At 40.2% G+C, this 24,576-nt stretch overlaps 2 protein-coding genes across 3 annotated transcripts; one reads left to right on the forward strand and one right to left on the reverse strand.

The window, feature by feature from the left end:
* The first annotated feature begins 1,500 nt into the window (after positions 1–1,500).
* unc13d (unc-13 homolog D (C. elegans)) lies at positions 1,501–16,346 on the forward strand. The gene is made up of 34 exons (XM_042397670.1): positions 1,501–1,742; positions 2,744–2,770; positions 4,117–4,173; positions 4,278–4,334; positions 4,420–4,527; positions 4,639–4,698; positions 4,911–4,977; positions 6,304–6,484; positions 6,575–6,619; positions 6,718–6,789; positions 6,875–6,944; positions 7,030–7,134; positions 8,616–8,708; positions 8,810–8,910; positions 9,242–9,359; positions 9,587–9,708; positions 9,803–9,893; positions 9,979–10,035; positions 10,133–10,230; positions 10,367–10,418; positions 10,505–10,635; positions 11,272–11,389; positions 11,484–11,636; positions 11,745–11,840; positions 11,933–12,139; positions 12,251–12,325; positions 12,409–12,488; positions 12,622–12,736; positions 13,285–13,356; positions 13,481–13,564; positions 13,666–13,786; positions 13,889–14,012; positions 14,120–14,346; positions 15,322–16,346. Exons 1-34 carry the CDS (start codon positions 1,656–1,658, stop codon positions 15,432–15,434), a joined length of 3,384 nt encoding a protein of 1,127 aa, XP_042253604.1. The 5' UTR covers positions 1,501–1,655; the 3' UTR covers positions 15,435–16,346.
* unk (unk zinc finger) lies at positions 15,814–24,114 on the reverse strand. Of its 2 annotated transcripts, XM_042397671.1 has the most exons (15): positions 23,716–24,111; positions 22,881–23,090; positions 21,383–21,559; positions 21,138–21,268; positions 20,591–20,726; positions 20,373–20,490; positions 20,199–20,283; positions 19,800–20,095; positions 19,557–19,622; positions 19,184–19,367; positions 18,986–19,087; positions 18,662–18,847; positions 18,397–18,578; positions 17,974–18,234; positions 15,814–17,428 (listed from the first exon to the last, which is right to left on the reverse strand). In XM_042397671.1, the coding sequence occupies exons 1-15, from the start codon at positions 23,862–23,864 to the stop codon at positions 17,273–17,275; spliced, it is 2,439 nt and encodes an 812-aa protein (XP_042253605.1). In that variant the 5' UTR covers positions 23,865–24,111; the 3' UTR covers positions 15,814–17,272. The 2 variants fall into 2 exon arrangements, with proteins under 2 accessions (XP_042253605.1, XP_042253606.1); XM_042397672.1 differs by lacking the exon at positions 15,814–17,428 and having other exon boundaries at positions 18,052–18,234; positions 18,393–18,578; positions 23,716–24,114.
* Between the last annotated feature and the right edge of the window lie 462 nt (positions 24,115–24,576).

Here is a 24,576-nt window from a genome sequence, read left to right on the forward strand (position 1 = left end):
TCTGACACAACACACACACAGTCCCACACACAAAGTAGGACAGAATGGAATCACCAGTATTTGTGCAAACGATAAAAAAAATACAGTACCAATGAAGTTGTCTAACTGTGGTATTTCACTAAATGTGGTAACTCTTCACTTCTATGTGGTAATACACAGAAAGCAGTTTAACCAGTGCCATAGTCTACAGTCCACATGTATGACATCATACTGGACCTGAGACTTATAGCACAATTAATTTTGCACTGGGGATATTGATAAGTTGAATAGTATATTACTTCTTATGTTTTCAGGCCTACACATGTACATGTAATATCTGTGGCCTTATACAGACATGTTTATGTCACTCATGTCTGGCTCATACTGTGTATATTTGTTGTTACATACTTTTTTCAAATGGCATGGGATTTCATTTTTGATTTAAAGCATTACATTAATGTAAGAATAAAAAACATATCAGGTACAAACAAAGTGAAATGAATGATGCGTGAACAAGTTTGGATTACAAAACGGGCAAAACGCGCAACTCCCGCTGGGCCCTTGGGATTCCTAAAAGTCCAAGATTCACTGCATGTCAACTGGTTTCAGTAGTTTGATTAACTGCAGTTTTGTGGAGAATTTTGCGCCACCAAAGTTCAATATCAACTAAGGCAAGTCCTGCATTATTAGCTGATTTTGTGATCATGTCTTGTAGAGGCTCCCTGAGTCAAAATGCCGTTTTAAGCCCTTGATTATATCAGTTTGTATTGTACTCGCATGGTGCATACTGTATTTCTACATTAAGTTGTGTTTAATCGTATATACAGCACCAGTTAAAAGTTTGGATACACTTTCTCATTCAAGTGAATGGGGAGCTCAAAGTAACCGACACACACAAAACCTGGGACTAAGTAATAATAATTGATGAGTCATTGAAGGCAACAGGGAACATAGACATTGGCAATATGTTGGGTGGGGGAGGGAGGTATTAATAGATATAGAAACATATACACATGTAGGTAGATGTATCTATAAATGCATATTGGAGTATTGGCAGATGTTAACTCTCAGTGTAGTGACCACAATGAATGGAGTATGGAGTAAATAAAGATTTGAATGCATCCTAATGAGACACAGGTAGAGCAAACAATACACAAACACAATGGACTGCTGTGGACTGTCTCCTGTTACATGTAGTTTCATTATCTCATTCAGCTAAGTCAAGTTAATGATGCGACATGTGAGATTTCACCGTGGGTTTTGATTTACCATAGGATCCATGGTAATATACTAACATTAAAATAATAGTAGTACGCTTGAGCATCAGCAATTACAACCCAGTAGCCAGTTAGTTATAGAGTTTTTGCTTTGAGTACCAGTGTATGTGTGTGTGTGTGTGTGTGTGTGTGTGTGTGCAAACAAACTAAGGAGGTTGAGGTCTGTTTGAAAAGAGAAGGAGAGTGGAACAGAGGTGGTGTTTTGTATTCAGGCACAATGTAGGGCACTAGATGAAGAAAAAGTAGTAAGTCACAGTTTTTGATGTTACCACCTTCTACAGGAAGTGATGACTTCCGGCTGCTGTGAGATACTTCATCGACACACATCACACACGCAGCTTCCCTATCTCACACAGAGAGAGCACGCCAGCTTACCAGATAGCAGTGTAGTGTCAATGTATGTGTGAGTCAAATATTAGCGTCATTATGTCAGATCAAAGTGAGCTCACCAGGACAGGAGACAATCGACTGCAAACACCTGAACAGGTAAGGATCCACACTGCACTGGAGTGTGTTGTTATATGATAAAATAATACTCTTTTTGTTGCATTTTGGCTCTCTGCCAGTTACTAACCACCTAGTTTTTATGGCAATCTAGTGATGACAAAACCGATATTGTTGTCAAATATGAAACCGTCTTTTTGTTTTGTAGGTTTTGTTTTAATCATTTACAAACAGATTTTCAGTCCTTTAAGATTTTTCATTATCTTTGTGACAAAAAAAAAAATCCCCCGATCCTAAAATTGTCAGATGAGTTACAGTGGTGTTAAAAACTGTTTCCAGAGAGTCATGCTTTCCAAATGGCTATTTTAAGATGTTTTGACTGTGATTCAGAGTTGTTCTGGACATATGCTTATATCACATGATGCAGAGAGTGAAACATATTTGACAGGCAAGATGGCTATACAGTGTATTTCTGTATCTGCGTATGTAGCAGTTGTTGTCAGTCAACACATTTAGAGGAAACTTTTTTTTCCTATTTGTGAGCTTCATTGAGACATGCTTTGAACACAGTATCTTTACAGAGTTTTGCAACATTTCAACTGTATGCAAACATATGAAAATAATTGTGTGTACGATGTTGACAACAGGTGTATTTGCATGTGTACCTATTTTTAGGATGGGTTAGGCTAATTAGTGATTCTATTTCAGGTGAATTTCCTCGGTTTGAATATTGAGTGGGTTGTTGCCTCATTCTTGCCTCCAAGTCAGTTCCATTATCAGCAATAGAGGAAGTCCCTTACAGAGACAACTCAAATAACAGAAATCAAAAACATGAGTCTCACTTTTGTTTTATATTAGGTATTTCAAGGTCTCTTTGCCCATTCATAACTGATGATGAGATGTGGTCGCCTATAAATATCTGTTTGTATCAGTTTGACTTTATTGAACTATTTACTCTGACATCATTATCTGTATTATTATCTGTGATATTATATATCCCTGTATTTAGACATTCTTAACCATCTTTGTCTTCCGTATTTCAGGAAGATGGCTTACCAAGACACAAACAGGTAAAACACATCAGCTGCTAGTAGTAGCTTTGTGTTATTTCTCCTGAATTTCTTGTTGCAGATTTGTCTTAATCGACCAAACCAGTTTTTTTTTTAACATCGTAGCTCCTTATTTTTACTACTTAATACTCATCTATTGGTTTCCATTAATTTTTGGAATGATTACTAAGAGTCTACAGCCATGATAACATGCTGATGTTCAGCATGTACTGTATAATGTCTACCACGTTCACCATCTTTAGCAGTAGCTACTTAGCACTAAACACAAAGTACAGCTAAGACTGATGGGAATGTCTTGAAGGTTTTAGGTCATAAACCAAAGTATTGGACAAATGTAAATTTTGATTTGATGAAGGCACTAATCATCTGAGAACCGCGATTGTCTTAACACAATTCTGTGACAAATAATCTAGTAGATGTTGAAATATTTCACTGGATACGTGAAATTTTTGACCTGATTATGGCACTAATTTAAAAGTCACCAAAGCCATTAGGATTTGTCCTCTTTAGGCCATGGATATCTGTACCAATATTCACAACAATCCATCCAATAGTTGAGATATTTCAGTCAGGCTGACATTGATTGCCAGTATACACACTGAGGAAGGGCGCCTGGCCTGAAACATCTGTGTGGCAATTCAAATTAAAATCAGTTGACTAGGTGTGCTGTCCTAATTCCCTTCTTTAGTCAGGCTGACATTGCCGCTAATAGACTCCTTTGACTTATGTAATCCATCACAGCAAACATGTCTGTACTGATTTTTTTTAGTTTTCATTCTCATTGTGTGATAATCTAGTTTGCGTGCAGATAACAACCTAATAATGTCATCATACGTCATCTCAGCTTGGGCTTGGTGACCACAAATCTATAACTGACTGTGTGAGTTTGAAAGACAGGGACGCTTGCCAGGCAGCGAGGGTGTGAGTGAAGACACTGAGTTGCAGTATGGGAAGTGTAAGATCCGACGTTTTTGTAACTGGGGACTAAAATTCAGGCCTCTGCTGCGTTGATTTTGACAATTATTTTGATAATCTTGCAAATCCCCACAAAACTGCAATAATTCACCGGAGTATACCTTCATCTCCTTCCATCGTTCACTATGATGGTCTACCAACAAAATTTTATATTGCATGGACATGAATGGAAATCAATGGATGTTTAGAAAATAGGAAAAATATATTCACAAATTTGAAACACCAAAGCATGGTTTGCAATAGTCAGCTGTGATGTAAAGTATTCAGCATTTGTAGTAAATGAGCCACAACATGCAAAGAGACTGGTACTGTCCTCTAAGTATCTATTATGTCATGTCATCTTTTGCCTTTTTCCGTTTTTCTCTTGACAGCTTTCACCCGGCCATGCACGTAAACTGGGGCAGACGAGGAAAATGCGAGACAGGAGGGTAGGTGACACTCCCTGACCTTCAAGCACCTCAAATTTAAACTAGGAATATCTTCATTTGCCACATGCATCAAACAGAATCACAGATTTGCTTGTTTCCTTCAGGATTTTAAGGAAGATGAAAACCCTGAAGAGAAAGCACAAAGACACAAAGAGCAGGAGGTATCATTATTAATGCGCTGTACTTTACATGAAATGAAGCTTTTTTTTCCAGCTGAATTCTTACTTTGTTTATTCCTGTTTAAAGCTGAAGCCTCTGTATAAGGAACTGTTGTACACTATCGCACACAAGATGGGTAAACCATCATCAGATGAGGTCTTCACAGATAGCCAGCTTCACCAGTATATCAAAGAGGTAAAAACTTCCACTTCACACCTAACACGACCAATAATTCCCCTACTGTGTTGGTCTATGACTGTTGACGGAGATTTTGTTTTGTCTCACTCTGTCTGTCCTGTCTACCAGGCTTTCACAATGACAGATTCAGAGCACAACAGTATGATGGAGAAAGTACAGAGCACAGAGGTGAGAAAAGGAAGTCAGCATGTTTGTTTCAATAAATGCGCCTTTAGAGCCCCCTAATATCTATTTATAGTAATCATACCAGCAATCTTGACTTTCCACTGCCTTCCATTTAGTCTAGCAGTGGCAGAAATTGTGTCATCTGCATTTCTGACGCAGCACAAAATGGCTTTTTTGAGTACCAATGTATTTAAAAAACTGTTTGAACCTTACAGTCACCTGTATACTGTCTGATGGCCACAGTAAAGGAAGCCAAGGGGATCCTGGGAAAAGATATCAGTGGTGAGTTCTTGCTTTGACTTTTCAGAACAAACAATTGACATCTTCATTGATGCAATGACTGGGACTCATCTTAATATACTTTTATGTGAAGATATACCTTTTCAGTCACACTAGCTGCATGTCTCTAGGGATGGTCATTTCGGTCAGTCGGTTCATCAATTGGTTGGTTCATGTCATACTGACCCGACCCAATGGTCCAAAATGATGAATCCTAATGACTTTGGTGATCCCCTGACATTTCTTCCTCTAGTGCCCCCATGAGGTTAAAAAGTTTTGATTTCGAGTAACATGTTTTGACTACTGTTATATGGATTGCCATGAAATTTAGTGCAGATATTCAAGGTCCCCAGAGGATAAATCATAATGACTTGTGAATCTGTGACTTTTCATCTAGCGCCATAATCAGGTTAAAGTTTTCTCCTATCAGTGAAATAACTCAACATCTCTCTGACACATTGGCATAAAATTTTGCACAGACATTCATAGTTCCTTGGCGATGAATCCTAATGACTTTGGTGACTATTAATTTTGTGCCAAAAGCTGGTTGACATTTTTAGGTAGATAGTGAAATGTCTCAACAACTACTGGAAGGATGCATTTAAAAACTGTTACAGACACCCATTATAACTTTGGTGATCTAGCACCATGATCAGGTCAAAATTTAATTTTGCCCAACACTTTTGTTTATGACCAAAGTAAGCCTCAGCCTTCTTTGTGGTTAGCGTTGTTTAGCATGTTTGTATGTTAAGATGCTTATCAATAATGGTGAACATGGTAAACATCACCCTCTAAATATCAGCATGTTAGCATTATCATTGTGAGCATATTGTCATGCTGATGTTAGCATTAGCATAGTGGTAGGCACTATAGCATGACTGAAGAATCTATTTTATCTATTTATTATTTCTCACTGAAAGATTTTCATATGTTTGCATATAGTAGGAAAGAAGTGGACTGTGCACATTTATTTCCCAGAACAATGATACTTCCTGTCCATCCTATGAAAACATTGCCAGTTTATTTCCACCTAAATGGAATAGGTTTGGACTGACTCCCTGCAGGAAACTTCTTTTTTTTCATATGAAACTAAGATACGGAAGTGTTTCACTACCTTGGTAATATTCCTCTTTATTCATGTTGTTGTTCATGTTTCATGTGATTTTCTGTTCTCATGTGGACATTTTGTCCCTCACTTTCACTTCTTGTCAGCCCTGTGTGGTCTTTGATTTTTGCCACACCTTTCTGTGGAGTAATCTCCCCTAACCCTAACCATAACCCTACCTCTGAATTATGAAATGACCACAGATTTCTGGTGTTTTTGAGCAGGTTTTAGTGACCCATACTGCCTGCTGATCATACTGGAGGATGAAGAAGAGAATCGGACACGCCGAGCCAGATCAAAACCTTGTAAATCTGTTGTAAAGGACGTTGCATCAGATGAGAAAATTTGCCAGACAGACGTAAAGAAACAGACTCTGAACCCCATCTGGAACCAAACATTTATACTGTGAGTCTAAATATGTGTTAATGTCCCAAACATTCGGTTGAAACTTGCATTTCTTTATTGATTTATTTTGTTTTATTTCTTTTTCTTTAGAGAGTTTGAAGACATTGTTGGTGCCAGCTTCCACCTTGAGATGTGGTGAGAAAAACATCCAGAGCTCCACTTTGTCTGCTTTGAAACCATCGTTATTATCATCATTCATTACATTTGCCTTTTTTGTGCCATTGTCATTTCAGGGATAAGGACGAAGAGGTTTCACTCACTCAGAAACTGGAGGACTTCAAAACCAACTTTAATAGCTTAAGAAGGTACTATACTCTCTTTCGGATTCAAATTCAAACAGACGACAGAGCAAAGCAAATGTGTCAATCTTTGAATTTTGTTTTTTTTTAGGATGATCAAGGAGGCCAAAAAGGAGAAAGGCACAGATGACTTTTTGGGAAACGTTGTCCTAAAACTACAGGTAGTAAATGTACAAACTTGACAAATGCTTTCGTCTTCTTCACTGTCTTCCTGATCTCAAATCCATTCTTATCATCTCACTTTAGGATCTCCACTGCACAGAAGACACCTGGTACTATCTGGAGCCAAGAACAGAGACGTATCCTGATCGCGGCCAGTGCCACCTGAATCTCAAGTTTATCCATAAAGCGGTACATGCTGATATCCATCCTGTGACATTCTCTGAGTTTTATATATTTTATATATTTGTGTGATTGCTGGAAGCAATCACAGCCGCGTTTCAACTGCTGCATACTTTGTGCTATAAAAACCATTCAACTGTCAATCTGTGCAACTCATTCAGCAGATGTGTGCTTGTATTTTTCTGAAATGTAACATGTTTCAGCGATTTTATATAATTTTTTAAAACATTAAAATTGATAATGGCAGTCTATGGGACGAACCGTCCAACTGAGTTGGAACCTTGGTCACTTTGACACTCAACTGCTCGGAAGTCCCTTATCGTACAGACACCATTCAAACTATAAAATGTTCACATTCTGATAACTTTGAACTTTCAAAGTTATCAGATTGTTTAGTGATATCTTTTGTAGTTTTTCAGCAATTTAAGCCCAAAATCAGGGGTTTTTCAGACTTTTTCAGGTCTCACCAGTGTGTCATGTGATCAGGCACAGTGGAGAGCACAGATAATTTTAGACCAGAAATGTTTTTCTAAACTGCTGTCACTCCCACAATTTTAACTCCTCAAGCACATATCTTGCCTCAGTATGTTGCCACAAGCCTCCTCTCTCTCAAAATGTAAATACATTTCACATGGGACTTATAGTTTTTGAGATCTGAACCTTAATTGATAGAGAGTCCCTGTCATGTTCTCATTGACTGCAATACAGTCTGCAGGATGTGTGTCTCCTCTCACTCCGGTTTCTTAAACTTACAGATTCTCTCTTCCTTCAAACACTTTTTACACATATCATTCATTCTCATGTGTCACAGATCTTGTCTGAGTAGTCCAGTGGTTTAAGTTCATGATACTTCTGAACTCTTTTTAGATCCAAAGACTGTGAGTTCAAGTCCTGCTTAGGGCAGAACTCAGTAGAGTCGAAGGATGCAGGCGTGCACAGCTGATGTCAATCTGCTTGCTGAGCTGAGCTGAACTGAACTACTTTTTGGTCAATTTCATGCAATTGACAGACTAAATACCAAAATCTGGCCTGGCATTACTGTGAGACATGTTAGCTCAATGCATAGCATGTCTGTCTTATAAACATGAGGGTGTAGGCTCAATTCCATCCACAGCTAATTTTAATCTTGGTATAGTTTTCAATACTCTTCAGCTTCCAGTTATGCAATCTGAATCCGCTTTCAGCAATCACACGCAATTTCTACAGAAATTGCATTTTCTGGTCATATATAAGATGGTGTTAGGACAAAACAAAGAAGGAACTGTGCATTCTGTTGATTACACCAATGAAATACCTTGTGGTGGTCTTAAACGGGAAGTGGAATTCATGGCCACAACACATCTATAGTTACTCTAATGACACTTTAATAACTTTTCATGACATTCACATGTATAATTGTATAGACATGTGTTAGGGACAGATTTTGAGACACTTTCTCATTGGTGTGTCCAAACTTTTGACTGGTATTGTATGTATTGTGTGACTGACAGAGAGACAAGACGCTGAGCAATGGTCAAAGTGCTTACACAAGCTACTGTGGGATTCTGCAGCAGTTTGTTCAGTCTTACATCTCAAAGCAACAGGTAAAGGACAAGTTTATTCTTAGTCAAATTTTTATCTCTGATAATCTCTGAAATTTTTGATTCTTAGTACTAATCTCCCCAATCTTGTTTCGTCCCCTCAGAGCTCTGCTCCGTGGAAAGGGGCGCTGTGTGGCGAGGCTCAGACTCTGCTCGAGCTTTATGCCACACAGAATGACCTCTCACCTTTTCTTCAGGACCTGGCGTAAGCACCAGTATAACATCTAGCAGATTAGATGAGAGTGTGCCACTGTTTCCTTATAATTTAGCAGCTTTCACTAGTATTGTATATTGGTGATATGAACATATTGTGCTACAGTTTCACAAAATAATGTTGTCCAAATTAGTTATTCCAAACAAATGAAATCAAATCTATTATTATTTTACATGGGATTTGTGGATACACTTGCCAATATTGTGATATATATCAATATCTTATCCTATATATTAATATATTACTACTACAATGTGTGTGTACCATGTTGCCTTTCTGTTGCACTTCTGATTACGTTTGCGGTTGTGTGTACCCCTGACAGGAAGTGGGTGGCTTACAGTAAACTGTACCAGAGCCTAGAGGTGGACTCTTCTGTGCTGTTCCAGCAGCTCACCAGTATAGAGTACCACTGGCATCAGCAGGAGCTGCCATACCAACAGGTATGAACGTTTTACTCAGTGCAACCTTCCATCACGAGATGCAGTTAGTTCTTGCTCAGTGATCAAAAACCTATCGATCTTGCACAATAGTCAAATGCGTTTTTGTCTGTAGAAAGCTCATCAATGCCAGAAATCACTGCTTACTGTATTAAAATGTTAAACAGAAATCAGGAGTTTGTCTTTAAGCACAGATGAGTATTGAAGAAGGTTTTGCACTTTGTGAACAGAAACAGGAACTTGGGGATTCTCTTCATGGTTTCCTGCAGTACGGACTATGTCTTGTGTCCAAATACAGAGACATCTTCCCCCCAACTCCCAATGCTACTCCGAAACTACACACCCTGCTCAGGTACACCTTTGTATATATTTATTTATGCTGTATTTTTGTTTTCTGACATAACTGTTGTATTTTAATTAATAGATTATGCAATACATTTTTTCAGAATCTTGGTCCAGATCTGTAAGACTCGGGCGTTTCAGAAACTGAACCCAGCTCAGTTTGAGCTGCATGATGAAATCAATGAGGCCATACAGGTCAGTAATCATACCAATAAGGTTGTTACATCCTGCAGGCATATCATAGGTTGTGAATTACTTATGATATGGCTTTTTATTTCAGACAGGTACACATGAGTGGTTTACCATCAAAAAAGGTTTACATCAGCCAATGACTAAGGTAAAGAGAGCCTTCACTGTGAAGTTGGAATTGAGGCTTCTCCATTTTATTTCACAGTAATCATGTCATGTTATTTTTGCACTATGCTGACATACAGGACATGTCGGAGATTGTGAACGCCCTCTCCAGGTTGATTGGGGAGGTGCAGGAAGATGTAAAACACAACAAGGATGTCTGGAACAGAGTATTTGTCAGGTAAGAAAATTCAAAGCTACTTCAAAAGACGTATTTGAAGAAAGTGCAGATGTCAACAGATAGTAGCAAACCAAACTTCATGAGGAATATTTTTCATTCTTGTAATAATGAATGTGTTTCTTTCTCGGTCTCATAGTGCTGTGCAAGTGGATGTGTTCACTGTAGTCTATCATAAGTATGACTCACTGGTAAGTGGAACTGTTTGAGAATTTCCAGTCTTGTATTTTTCTCATGTCACCTCACTTCATCAGTTTTCCTCTCCTCTCCTGCATAGCTTGCTAAAGAAGTGAGGGCAACCTTATCCCTGATTGAGGGTCAGATGGAGCAGCCTCTAGCCAACAGCCTGTTCCCCGTTTACCGGAGCCTGCAGGCCATCCACAAAGACAAGGCATTCTTACAGAAAAGGTCAGAAATCATCCTCAAAACACTCTATGGCAGTGTGTCCCAAATCTTTTTTGTCTGACGGAGCCTAACATCCCTATGAGATCAGCTCAAATACCCCTCCATACACTGCACCCATTGTATTCCCAATGTAGTTGTTTCAATTAATTTTAAAGTGGATGTTAATATTACATAAAGGTTGATATTGTTACAATAAGTTTTTTATGCAATTTGAATTGTTTAGGTCAGTTTGGTTTCCTACTACCCCTTGGAGTGGCAGAAGCTATTACTTTTAGCTAACACATTTCAACAATTTATCCATTACCTTTAGCAAATTATTTCAACTGTTATTTACTTTGACTTTAAGGTATTATAATTAACTCGGGTTAGTAGAGGGAGGTGTGTGCACTGTGCAGTCGGCCTCTTGCAGTCGGTTGGGTAGCTTACTAGTTATTGTTAAAGTTACCACAGATTGCATCACACCAATTTTTAAATGTATTTGGAATTAGAAGTACACCCTGGGGTACAAGAATCCTCAGTTGGGCATCACTGCTCTACAGCATACAACTCCAACCAGGGAAACACTACCACCCAGCCTACTAAAAACCATCAAAATGTTTGTGATGGCACAGAAGGTCAGGAGTTTGTCTGTTGTTTCAGGGGATTACTCGAGCTAATAAACTTCCACGAAGACTTCAGAGACGCTCTGCCTTACTGGCTGAACCAGGCGTTCAGCACCACTCAGGACAGGGTGGAGAGGGCTGTCCAGGTGGACCAGGTAACACTTATGTTTTAGTGCATTTCTACAATGGACATTGTTTATTTCATCCACAGAGAGTATTATCATTATATATTTTAAACTCTCCTCTCAGCTACAGCCCCTGCAGTCTGGTACAGTGCCCATAAAACACAGTTCCTCAGCAGTGGACCTGGTGGCATGTATCCAGCCCATTTGCCAGTTGTGGGAGCAGCTGTCCTGGCCTGACCCTGAGGAGGCCTTCATGCTCATGGTCAAAATCACAGAGGTACTGTATGCTGCCATTAACATGGTTGTAATCAGACATTCAACTCACTAAATAAACGGATTGCTGGTAGTTGGCTGTGGTCTACCTTCCTTCTCTGTGTGTTTTCAGGATGTGTGTAAGATTGTGGTGAACTACTGTCACACCCTGAAGGAGAGGGTCAGGGTACTCTCTGAGAACTCTGACCACGGCTGTGCTATCAACATGGTGAGCACAGACAGGAGAAAAGACTTCACTCAGAAATATTTCTGGTGCTACATAATCCACAGGAATCTCAAATTTCCCACTTCTCTCTACAGCTGTGTGTGGTAGTGAATGACCTGGAACACTTACGGACTGTCCTGACCCGGCTTCCTACACAGCTGAACTGGGCAGGTCTTCGGGAGCGGACCCATCATGTCATACAGGAAAGCCAGTTTCACAACACGCTGCCATCTCAGCTTCAGCAAGCACAGAGCATCCTCGGACGAGAGATCCGCTCCGCTTTAGACACTCTGGGGAAGAAGGTGTGTACATGTGGGGGAATTTGATCATTAATAAATCACCTTTATTGAAAATTAAATGATTATATACTTAAAAACCTTCAACATCACCCCTCTTTCTGTATGTCTCTCAAGCTGAATACAGACATTGAGACTCATGTCAAAAGCATGGCAACCAGGCGGAGAATTCCCTCCAAGTCCACAGAGGATGTAAGTGACCATCACTACTTGTGTTTTACCACAGATACAGATGCCTGTTATGTTTGCCTGATATCCAGCCTCCTCTGTTTTAGGCTGCAGCCCCTCTGATGCGCTATCTGGAGCAAGAGCTGCAGTATATGAATGAAAACCTGGTTCAAGAGAACTTCAACAGGTTCTAGGCTTTATTATCACCTTGTCTATCGCCTTCATCTCTAATGGCTCCATGTTTTATACATTTTTAATTTGTTTTGTAAAGATAATGTTGCTGTTTTGCATCACCTTATTGTTTTTTCTCCTTTGTTCAGTCTCCTGACCCCTTTGTGGAATAACTCAGTGATGATCCTCTACCAGGTGGCTACTAAGCATCCACAGCAAGAGGGGCTCATGGTGTACTGCCAAAGACTGCTGTATACACTGCAGGTCAGTCCTCAGCCATATGGTTAACTTGACTACCAGGGCAGAACACTGCATTTATAGCAAATTAGTACGTGTGTCAGCTCAGAGACTTTAAAAGTGCTTTTAAAATTCATGTAATTAGCTGATGAGACTGAATTATTTGCACTGACTTACCATGATTTAACGAACCAGTTGCATTGTCTTGACAGTCAAACCTCAGACCTTCTGGGATTAATAACTATTGGATGAATTTCCATTTGCAATTGCCAAATTCAGTACACTCGTTCATGGTACCCAGAGGATGACCAGATACCTGCAAAACTAATAACGTTTCCAACAACCTAAGTGTTAGCATGCTAACATTTGACAAAAATGGTGAATCTCATAAATATTTCCTTTTAAACATCAGCATTTTAGCATCACGGATGTAACATTGCCACAGGAAGCATGTTACACTGATGTTAACATTTAATTCAACACATCACTGTGACTGATTACAGCCTCACAGTAGTGCTAGCATGGCTGAAGACTCAGCCTAATGTTGCATTAAATTTTTTTGTTGTGTATTTCAGTGCCTGGAGCAGTGCTTCCATGCTGAGGGAAATGGACTTCCTCTGCAGACACTCCACTCTGATGAGTACAAGGTGAGAAACTTAGGGATTACATGTTTTCACTCGCTCAGACCGAAGTGAAATAGTTTGAGAAAAGCGGCAAAAGGCAGAGTGAAAACATACAATTAACAATGAAATCTTTCTCCTGTCTGTCCAGACTCTCAAAGCTCACCTGACTCACCACTCTCTGAGCAGCAGTCAACTTGTGGAGAAGTTCCTTGAAAGGAAAATATGGGAGCAGGTGAGACATCCACCTACTTCATGTTCCAGTTGGAGAAACGTGTAAACTTATTGAAGTGCATTTGTTCAAACTATGTTTCTGCTTCCCTCCATACACAACAGAAAGTGCACGGCGGAGAGAAATATGGTGCGGTAACCCTCCTCACATCCTACAGGAGATCAGATCAAAAACTCAGAGTTGAGGTGTTGAATGCAGTCAACCTCTTACCAATGGACTCTAATGGTGAGCCTTCACAGAACAACCACAACCATAGATACATAAACACAAAACACCCATTGCTATGAGATCTTTCCCACTAACCTAGTGCTTTGATGCTTTTGGCAGGTTTAAGCGACCCGTTTGTGCAGCTGTGTCTGGAGCCTCAACACATCTTTCCTGAGGTGGAGCCTCGCACTACTCAGATCAAAAGCTGTGATCTCAATCCCCTTTTCGATGAGACCTTTGAGTTGTAAGTTTAGTCAATTTTCTTTCCCAGGTATCAGATTTCATCCTCTTTCTAGATGTTTTAACCTCTTTTACCTCCATCCTCTGCTCTCCGTCTCCTTCATATCACAGCATGGTTTCACTAGATCAGTGCCAGGCTTCAGGGGCTTGCCTGGTGGTGACGGTTCTGGATCATGACACCTTGAGGACAGATGACTTTGAAGGCGAGGCCTTCCTGTCCCTCAAATCGATACCAGGAGTTGCTGGAGGAAGGGAAGCAGCAGCGGATAAACTTGGTTCACAGCCAGATGCCACCCCTGCTCAGATCCGCCTGCCTCTGATGCATCCTAAACCTAATGGTATGATCTGTCAGTGGGTTCAGACAGGAAAAACAAGTTTAAGTTTTTAGTTTGAATCAGGGCATGGGGCAAAAATTAGCTGCTGGGGCCCTGTCAGCCTACACCAATCTTCCCAGTCTGTGCAGTGTACATTGTTATTGTGGGCATGACCTACTTTGAAGCTGCTTATTGTTTTTGTTTTATGGCCGTTAGGTTTAGTTTTAATTCAGTCTCACAACACTCATCAACCTCATTTCCAGCAGCAGCAAGCAGCTATTTTCGGTGAAAACCATCCGATAAAGCAACTAACTGTACGCTACCTGCCCAGCACCCAACGGCAGTCAGACAGATAAAGTTAGTGACTAGCTGGTCACCATAGCAGAGAATTTATCAGCTAAAGACCCATTTATTTCTCTCATAAGTGGAGACCAAAACCATTTGCTAATTGTGTTTTCAGCTTGTTCTGCTGCCCCCAAGTGGATGAAAAAAATCAATTAATGCTGCTTTAAGGCCTGTATCATGTCTCGATATTGTGCTTTAGTTGTGCATATTCAAAAATTATTTTTCAATTAAATTGGCACAAACCCATTGAGACACAGTTAAACCTGGGACTTTTTAGGGTTCTGGGGCCTTGTGGCAGTTGCCTCCTTTGTCCAGTTGGTAATCCAACCTTGAATCAAGTAAATTATAAAACCTTGGCAACATATTGTATGTGCTACCTAGAAAAGTGGCCTTTGAGTTTTTTTTTAGCATGTGCTCCCAATCTGGACTTTTAATTGGTAGGAAAATTGTCAGATTTTATGATTTGCAATATTGTTGCAAAGATATCCCATACTGGTAGCTTCAATAAAAAAAATCTGTTGGGATATTACTTGTGGTCTATTTTTAACTATACTGCATATTTTGTGTCTGATTTTGATGTCACTAAAATAGCAATTTGAAAGTGCCAATATGACTTTCCTGCAAATCCTTAACTTGTGTCTGTACATTTTTCAGACGACAGCATTCTGAAGTTACTGGAGTCCCGGAAAGGAGAGCGGGACGCACAGGCCTTTGTGAAGAAGCGAAGACAGAGAGAGAAACAGTCCCTGGAGGGGATTCAACCGTAACAGACAGACTCAGACAATTCCTTCCTCCAAAAATATACAATTTGTTTTAATGATCTGTACCAAAAAACAAACAAAAATTCCACTCAGAAGGAAACACTGATATTGGATGAGTTGTGTGTGTACAGTATGCTGAGCATGGGTTTACAAGAGACCATCACAGTGATCATGAACACTTTCACACCTGCATATGAACCTCACACACCTTTTAGCTGTCTGTTTCCTGATGCTTTGTCTAATCAGTGCAAGAGATAAGTATGACATCACTTAACTATGTGTGTGTGTGTGTGTATATGTATATATATATATATACACATACATATACACACATATATTAGACTACATTTGACACACTGTGAAATGTCAAAGATTACTACAAATGTAAAAATTTTGGCAGAGAAACCTGTCACACATTGATTTTAAACATAGCTAAGGGTCGGTTTTAACAAAAAGTGTACATTTAACATGAAAAGCGTAAGTAAAAATAAAAAATATGTAATTTCAAAGACTACACAAGTTGACTGAGTACATTTGCCTTGATTGTGTTAACATGCTTTCCTCTTCCAGTTTATGCAGAAGAATATCAGAGAAAACCTGAGTGCTTTAACAGAGGCCATCTGTTATAAATTTTAACAAATAGTACAAAATTTTTTAAATATTTTCTGTTATTACTGAACAGTAATTGACAATTTTAAATTTCTTTTGCTAAAAAAAAAACTATGAAAAAAAAATTAAACAACAAATTCAATATAATCTAGATAAGCGCTACCAGCATACTGGTATGACGACCCCCTTTGGCTGTAGCAGTATAGGATCACTGTCTGGATGAAACGAAGTATGCCCTTTAACTGTTTTCAGTCAGACCTGTTGATTTTGTTAAGACTGTCACCCTCAAAAATAAAAATAAAAAATCTGCTCACTTGCCGTGTCATCCATCCATTTAGACAGTTTGAGATCTTTGCTGGCACTTAATTCACATCTTTCCAGAAATTATGATACAGGTACTCATAATACCCTGATGTGGCTGTGTGTGGCTCACTGATACTAACAGCCCACCAAGCATCACGTAGCTATGCCTAAGTCAAGGAGACCATGCTCTATGTGGCATATACAGTTAGTGGGTGTACTTTGGTTGAAACTACTTCTTAGTTAAACGGCTCCTAATGAAGACTACATGGTTTATGGTGTCTGTGGGTCATCATAAGTAAATGTCTCTTGATTTCTGGAGACCTTGCTGTTGAACTTTTATATGAAATGTTTTGGAGCTTTAAGTGCCGATAAACCAAATGTCATTGACCTTTGTTGAACTACTCTGGCAGCAGACATCTTCAAACCTCAGCAAATCACACTGAAACTACCCAGATGGAGAGATAGGTCCAGAGATGTTTTCTTTAGGGTGAGCTCATGTTTTAAAACGAGAACAAAATATAATTGAGAACTATTTATGTAAATGTTTCATAGTTATGGTAAGAGAAGAAATAACAGCTGTTCTTATGGTTATTTTCACAAATAGAGAACTGGGGTAAAAAACAGTGTTGCTGGTCAAGAGCATTGACTAGTAAATTTTACTGGTGTTCCAGTGGAAACACTGGAAAAATTATTAATCCTAAATTCCACATTAAGAGCTCTTACTTTCTGACCAGTGCTCACTAAGGTCATTTATCAGTAAACATCATTGTAAAAGTACAAAACCAGATCAGTGCTTGTATTGTTACCATATTATAAAATGACTTCGACATGATTTCGAATGGCGGTTAAGATCCGAGGCTGGTATCTGTGGAATCAGGACTGACTGGTCTGGAATCTGCAATGGTCCATGGTGGTGCGACCGGACTTTGAGGTCAGGAGAGCTGCTGCTCCAGCGTTTGTTCGGGGCAAAGTGGGCACTCTGTAGAAGTGGAGCAGCTCTCACACTGTAGTCCATGACCACAGGGCAGGGACACTGATCCCTGCTCTCCACACGTCACACAGCACTGTCTCTGTTTCCTGTACACCACCTTGGTAAACACAGAGGAATGTTTTGAGACCTCTTAAACTGAAGAATGAGGTTAACCACTAATTGAGATCTAAGTAAAACTAAAACTCAGAAGGAAAACAGAGAGGAAAAAAAAAGGAAAACATGAAAATGCAGGTGCTAGTGTGAGTGTGTGCCATACAGAATATTGTTTTTTTCTACAGTTGTGTCCATTTTTTTTCTCCAAAAAAAAAAAAAAAAACGCTACAAAATTATCCACAGTAAGCAACTTGAAGGCAACACATTGTGCTCAGGAATCTTGTGATGAGCATTTGTCATATTTCTGACATTTCATACAACACAAATAAAAAAAAACCTACTTAACATTCATTAAAAATGTTCAGCTGATGGGCACTGATTGGCTAGGATGCTAGTGTTGACATGTATAAATGAAATGTGGATTATTAGGAAAACAATTTAAGCAGAACACACCATGTTGGGCCAATATAAGTTTAGGTTTGCCAGGTTTTACCATCCAGGACCTCAGGTTGACTGAAGTACATATAGGTTTTGAGTTTGTGTTATTACCTGTTCCACGGCGTGTAGACAGCTACAGAGCTGAGCCTGCAGACTGAGAACTGACTCCAAAGGCAGTCGGTGCAGTAGCTGGAGTTGGTGCAGTGCTAGATGGGGGTTGTCTCCACTCCTTAAGCTCTCCAGCGCCTCCTGCAGGAGAGAGGCCTGTCTCTGCGCTTCCTCCTCAGCCTGCCTGGCTCTCTCTGCCTCCATGGCTAACCGTGCTGCATGGGCACGAGACTCCTCTGCATCTGCTTTCAGTGCGGCCCACGACTACAAGACAAAGGAGGCCGAATACAGAGTATCCGTTGAAAACTGAGAATAATTTCCACAGTCGTTGCATTATGCATGAACATGCAAGTAACTGCACTAAATCAAACACAAACAGCCCTTTTACAGACATGCACGCACACACATACACCACTACCTACCTACCTGAGCTGTGTGTCTCCAGCTGTGACCCCAATGCTTCAGTGTCCTGTGAGCCTCCTCCAGCTCTTGTTTGAGCCTGGGAGTCTCTGCACAGGGACCAGAGGGCAGCAGGGTGGGGGGTGTACCAGGAGAACCCTGGCCTGATGGGAAGTGCTCCCAGATATTACTGCTCATACCATTCAGACCTTCAAAAGGAGAGATTACATGTAAGCAAAATCCAATTATCTCCCACTACACCACTTGATTTCTTGGATTAAATTCCACAAACCTAAAGAGCTATGAGATGGTCCAAGGAAGGAGCTCTCTGATTGGCTAGGTTGTGACAGGTGAGTAGAAAAGAATGGTGAAGCGTGTGGCCTGATTGGGGGAGAGGGTGAAGGGGAGCTGAAAGGAGCAGAGCTGCTGAAGGATCCTGGGATGTTGACTGGGGCAGAGCTCTGAAGCTGACTACCTCCTATAAAGGCCAAAGAGACAAACAGTTATGAGCTCTTATGTGTGTTCATGTAAAACTGCATGTTGCTAGATACAGTAAATGCCTTTATATGTATATTGTAGACAATTCTGTGTGTTCATGTTTGTGTCTTTATAATACCCAGCATAACTCCCACACTGGGCAGAGCAGAGCTGCTCTCTAAGCTCCTCTCCAACGCTGACACACCAAAGTCATTCAGGTCAAGATCATCCAGGGCTGACTCTATAACGCACACAATTTACATTCACAGTTACTCTACATCTTCATAGTCACTATGACTTGTAATGTAGATTCAGAATTTTGTACATCTTGACTTACCAACAACTGACTCTACTGTCTCACTAGTGGGGTAAAAAGGCAGGGCGTTAGCGTTCATGCCTGACGAGATGCTGGTTCCCAGGTGTCCGAGAGGGGCAGGGCTGGGCGGGGTGGCAGCCAGACTTGAGGGGATGCTGGAAGACAGACTCAAAGGGCTGCCCACCGGCAAACCCAACAACAAGTCCTGAAGGAGAAAGAATTTGGTCATAAGAGAAACAAATGCCACTTTATTCTTATTCTTCCTGCAGCAAGATTACATCACTCACAACTAAAGTATGTTTCCTGAAGAAAATATGTGGACTAGATGAAAGTATGTAGAATGTTAGATAAGAATGTATTCAAAAAAACACTTATAAATTAGTAGTAGTTCCACCTGTTTGCTTTGTGCTGTTGCTATTTCTCTGTGGCGCTGCTCGAGAGCAAAACTCCTCTGCTTGGCCTGAAACCACAAACAATATGGTGATGACGTCAAAACACGCAGACAAAGTAAATCCAACAAGCACTATTTATATCACTATTTACATTGTAAAAGTGTATTTTAAGAAGTTATGTCAAGACATGATTTTAAGTATCTGATAATACCCCCTTCCCCTTTTCATTCCTCTGTCCATCTCACCTGATCCTCCCTCTCAAATCCAGGCGCCCTGCCGTACCCTCCCTCTCCTGCCCAAGGAGACAAAGGCTCTGCTCCGGCACTCATGTCCTCACACAGAGACAGAACACTACCCAGCAGTCCATGCTCCGCTACACATGACCCAACAGAGGGGGAGAAGGGGTCTGCGACAGACCCATGCCCCATGTTGTGTCCGCTTGGACTTGAAGAAGCCTCCTGGGAAGGAAGGGGATCTGGAGGTCTGGGGGGTGGGGGAGAGCTGGGCATGGAGAATGACGGTTCCTCAGGTACAAAAGGCTCTGGAGGAGGTTTAAAAAAGGAGAAAAATATAATAAATACAATGCTAAATGAATCGAGAGATGTTTTTTCAGTGGTGCATGGGGATGTGTCGTGGGGACTTACTTTCAACATGAGCAAAGGCACAGAAGGGCCCTCTGGGACAGCTGCCACACTGCTGCATGTCATTACACTTTGTGGATTTATAGATCTGTGACAAAATAACAGATCAACACAATCATAATCATGTCCTGTGACGCCTGGCCTTGGTCTGTAAGCTCTCTGCTGAAACTAACAAACCTCTGGGTGGAACTGTTGTTCTGTTCTTGTGTGGCAATACTGACATCCCTCTGCCCCTTCACATTTACTGGGATCTCCCCATTCCTCGCTCTGTTTCACGGCTGGACATGGCAACGCTCTGTGGCGGCAAGAACAAGCGAACATTTTTTTTTTTAAAAACACATTGATGACTGAGCAAAAAACAAAATCTGTTCTTTTTAAATGATATAATAGAGCACCTGTATTTGTGCTTGTGTGGGCTGCGCCTCCTGTCTTTGCTGTTATGATAATATGGACAGGCGTAACCTTGACGGCACAGACGAGGTGGTTTCTTACAGAGTTCTGTCTTGTAGTGGGACAGCACATAGTTGTTATCTAAAGAGTTAGAAGACAGACACACAGGAGACAATGAGGCAGGCAGATGATGACAGCTGGTAGAGACTTTAGATCGAGATATTTGACAATAAACTGATTGGAGATCTTCCAAACACAGCAACAGCAGAGGGACTGTTACTGCGTTTGTGTGCTTATGAATCACTGATAAGCACCAATGCCAAAGTATACATAATAAAAAGTATCATCGATGATATACGGCTTCCCTGTACTATTTGGAAAATTCCTTATAGTCATTACATAACATAGTAAACACATAAAAAAGTAGATAAGATTTATTACTGACCAGCTGCTTAGTTGCAGCCAATAAAAAACAGGTTTAATAGTTTTATGAGAATTACGATGAAAACTGGAGATGAAAGCATTGTGTAGATTGCTGTAACAGGGATTTACCTTGCCAGCGCGGTTCCTCACTCAGAATCTTCTCTATGAGGGCAGTACTTGCTGCCTGCCCTGACTGTCCGTCTCCTCCACCTCCCTCTGTGGGTCCCGAGCCGCCTTGAGACTCCATCACCTGCACTTCCCTGCAAAAATTCATAGCGTCAAGAGACATTGTAAACTCCTACAGCACAAACGTTTACGCACGGAAACTTATGTGAAAAGACAGCTGTATGTTTAAAAAGTTTTATTTTGTGCACCTGATGTCATAAACAGGGCTGCGCAAGTCGTGTGATCCGTGTGCAAAGGCACAGTGGGAGCCGTTCTTGCTGCAGTGTCCTTTCGCATCTGTTTCATGGATACATGAGCCCGTTTTATAGTAGCGGAGGTGGTATCTACGCTCTGTGTCCCCCGCTGTCCGATGTAGAAATGAGCATCTGGAAAACACAGAAAAAAATCACACAACATAAAGACATACAGTTGTTTTAAGGCAATAAGGCAAATACTGAAAACTACACTATTTAACCAATAAGGATGAAACACACTTGTTTTTTATATAAAAGACAGAGGTGGAATTACTCAGACTCTGATTTTTTTTTATAAATGTTGGGGGTGTAATAAAATCTATAATTTACAATAAACCAGTTATGCAACCACCAAACTACCAAGTAACAATTGCTTTGTGAGGTACAACAGAACCATGCATAAAACATTGGTGCTCTATGAAATACTATAAGTTATTTGCAAGGATCCCACACACTAGTTGTGCACTGGTTTTACTGGACAACACTGCAAGTTTATAGCACAAAAATCACACTTAAATAATTGAACCTTTCTAGCAGCTAAACTTTTACTTTATTAGACATATATGTGCTTATCTATGTGTTCTTTCCCTATGACTTAAAAAATGTACTTATATCAGAAAGTTCTATATGTTTTCCCTCTCTGTGTAACGGTGGCTACAAGCCATATTGAGATGAAAAGTGACAGAGGAATAGTCTCAATAGTTCACTTAGTGTGCCTCAAAGTGGTTCATTAGCATGTATCAAAGACATCCCTGTTTGACCCTGAATCTACTTCCAGCCTTCACATTTACATTCTTTTTGTCTGTATAAATGTCCCCAAAGGGCTTTTATGAAGACCATAATGGTTCAGCACATTTCAGTCTAAAGAGATCCACAGTGTGAGAGATGTTGAGGTGTGCTGTTGTTCAGTTGCTAATGCAAACTGTGACAATTATGCACCAGCCACTATTCTTCCAAGATGTTCAACTTGACTTACAATTGTTGATAGGGTGTATCCTCAAGCATGACTACTTCACTACTTTAAACCCTGAATGTGCAGGTCACTGCATAACAAAAGACCTTTTTTCACATGAGTGAAAGCTTACAAATGCTACGGATGAGATGTGGTCGATGTTTTGGGTAGCAGATAGATAAGAGGCTTCTGTAAACCTCCAAAAACATGAGATCTATGTCGTTTCCATCAAAATGCAGAACAATTTCTTCCACTGTGGTTTAATTCAGTACATATAATACGGTACAAACTTTAAAGACTTTACACAGCTGTTCGAAAATCGCTGTTGTAGTCTCTCCAGATGCAGTGTGGTTAGTTATGCAAATTCAGTGTAAAATCAGCACTTCTCCTTTACAGAGATATCCGAGTTATGTTTCAAGCATGTTTCTATTTAGGTGTCAGTGACCCATAAACATGTAAAGACGTGAAGCACAGTCACACTGAAATCTCAGTTGCACTCACTCATCTCCATCAGGACATGTGCCTGTTCCCTCATCATATTTGGTGCAGTAAACATCTGGGCTGTAGTTGAAGGTCCCGTCCCGTCTGCGGATGGGCCTGCGGCGTCGTTGGTTCAGGAAGTGCCAGTAGAAACAGGAAAAAGGCCGGTGCTGTGTACATTTGTGCTGTACGAACAGGGGGCACTGCTCTGTTCTGAACTCTTTCAGATATCTGACGAGAGAGAAGCAACAAAGAAGAGAGCGTTGACAACATCATTCTTGCATTGAACATTGAATTTAAGCATGTACAAAGCAAAAGTGTTTTCATATTTATCCACAGTACATTCAATATGCTTTCCTGTAGTTATCACTTCTCCAGGCTTGAATATCTGCCATCCTACCCCCTCTTCCCCTTAGAGGACTACAATGGATCTAACCTTTTAGCTTTATTGTGTTTAATCCTCGATAATTTAATTGTATGTCAGAACTGAGTGACTGCAGTCTTGCATGTACTTTTATTGTTGTCAAATAAATCTATCTATCTTCCTATCTGTCTTACCTTATATTTTACTGCTATGATGAACATCTCCCATCAGAAGGGCTAATGTATAATTCCCCTAAATTAGCAATAAGTCTATATGTTAAAAAACAACTACCTTGAATCTTGCTGTGCATCAAAGCTTATAAGATATAGCTAGTGTCAGTGAGTAATGTTAGGCCTGCTGCAGTTAATATCCACATTATCACAGAATACGCTTGATTCAGTAACTTAAAACGACACCAAGCTTATTACTCACTTATTTTTTCCCCCCAATAACACATTAGCTAGGGTTTGCTATATCCAGCTAGCTACGTACGTGTAATGTTGAGGTTTCTCGGGCTGTACGTTCAACACGGTCGCGGGAGATGTCGAGCCCCCAGCGGGCGAAGACGAAGAGGACGAGGAGGGTCCCCCGGTGGTCGTCGCTGCCGAAGATGACGGGGGTTGTGAGTGTGTTTTAGACATTTTACCCGTTTGAAGCGTAACAACAAGAACCTTGTTTTTAGCTTAATGGCTAGCTACTCTTGTTAGCTTCGAAATCCGCATTCTACGACGATGTGAGTTTGCGCAGGAGAAGGAGGAAGTTGTACCAAATGCCGCGTTCAGGTCACGTCGAAGTAATCGTTGATTGTGATATTCCGACATGTAAAAAACGTTCACGACAACATCTAAGTCTTTTGACTTACAAAGTCAAAGAGAGATCCCTTAAAATGCGTCAGGGTTTTTATCCAACTAATCATTATTAGATTAAAGACACTGATGTAAGCTGTACCTGTTGTTGGGAGCTCAGAAAAACGCTTGTATATTTGGGCTGCCCACATACAAAGCTGTGGGGTAAATTGTCATTATGTATTACTGATCATATCTACCCTCACTTTTTATTACTTTGAAAAAATGTATTGTTTGGATTCACTGAATATAACTGTGTGTGAATCTCTGTTTAATTTGATTACTATTTTGAACAAATTTTATTATTCACAAATCCAAATTCTTAAAGCAAAAAGCCAAACTTTTCAGAGCTGACTGTCCATATCAAACAATATATTTTTATATATATCATATGTATATTTCTTCTATATCTGAATGTACAAACAAAAAAGCTGTTAAAACATATAAACACTGTAAGCTCTACAGGATATTTATTTAACTACTTTATTACAACATTTAGTCCCCCCGG

Source organism: Thunnus maccoyii, chromosome 20 (assembly GCF_910596095.1).
Source record: "Thunnus maccoyii chromosome 20, fThuMac1.1, whole genome shotgun sequence".
In the NCBI taxonomy this organism is placed as follows: Eukaryota; Metazoa; Chordata; class Actinopteri; order Scombriformes; family Scombridae; genus Thunnus; species Thunnus maccoyii.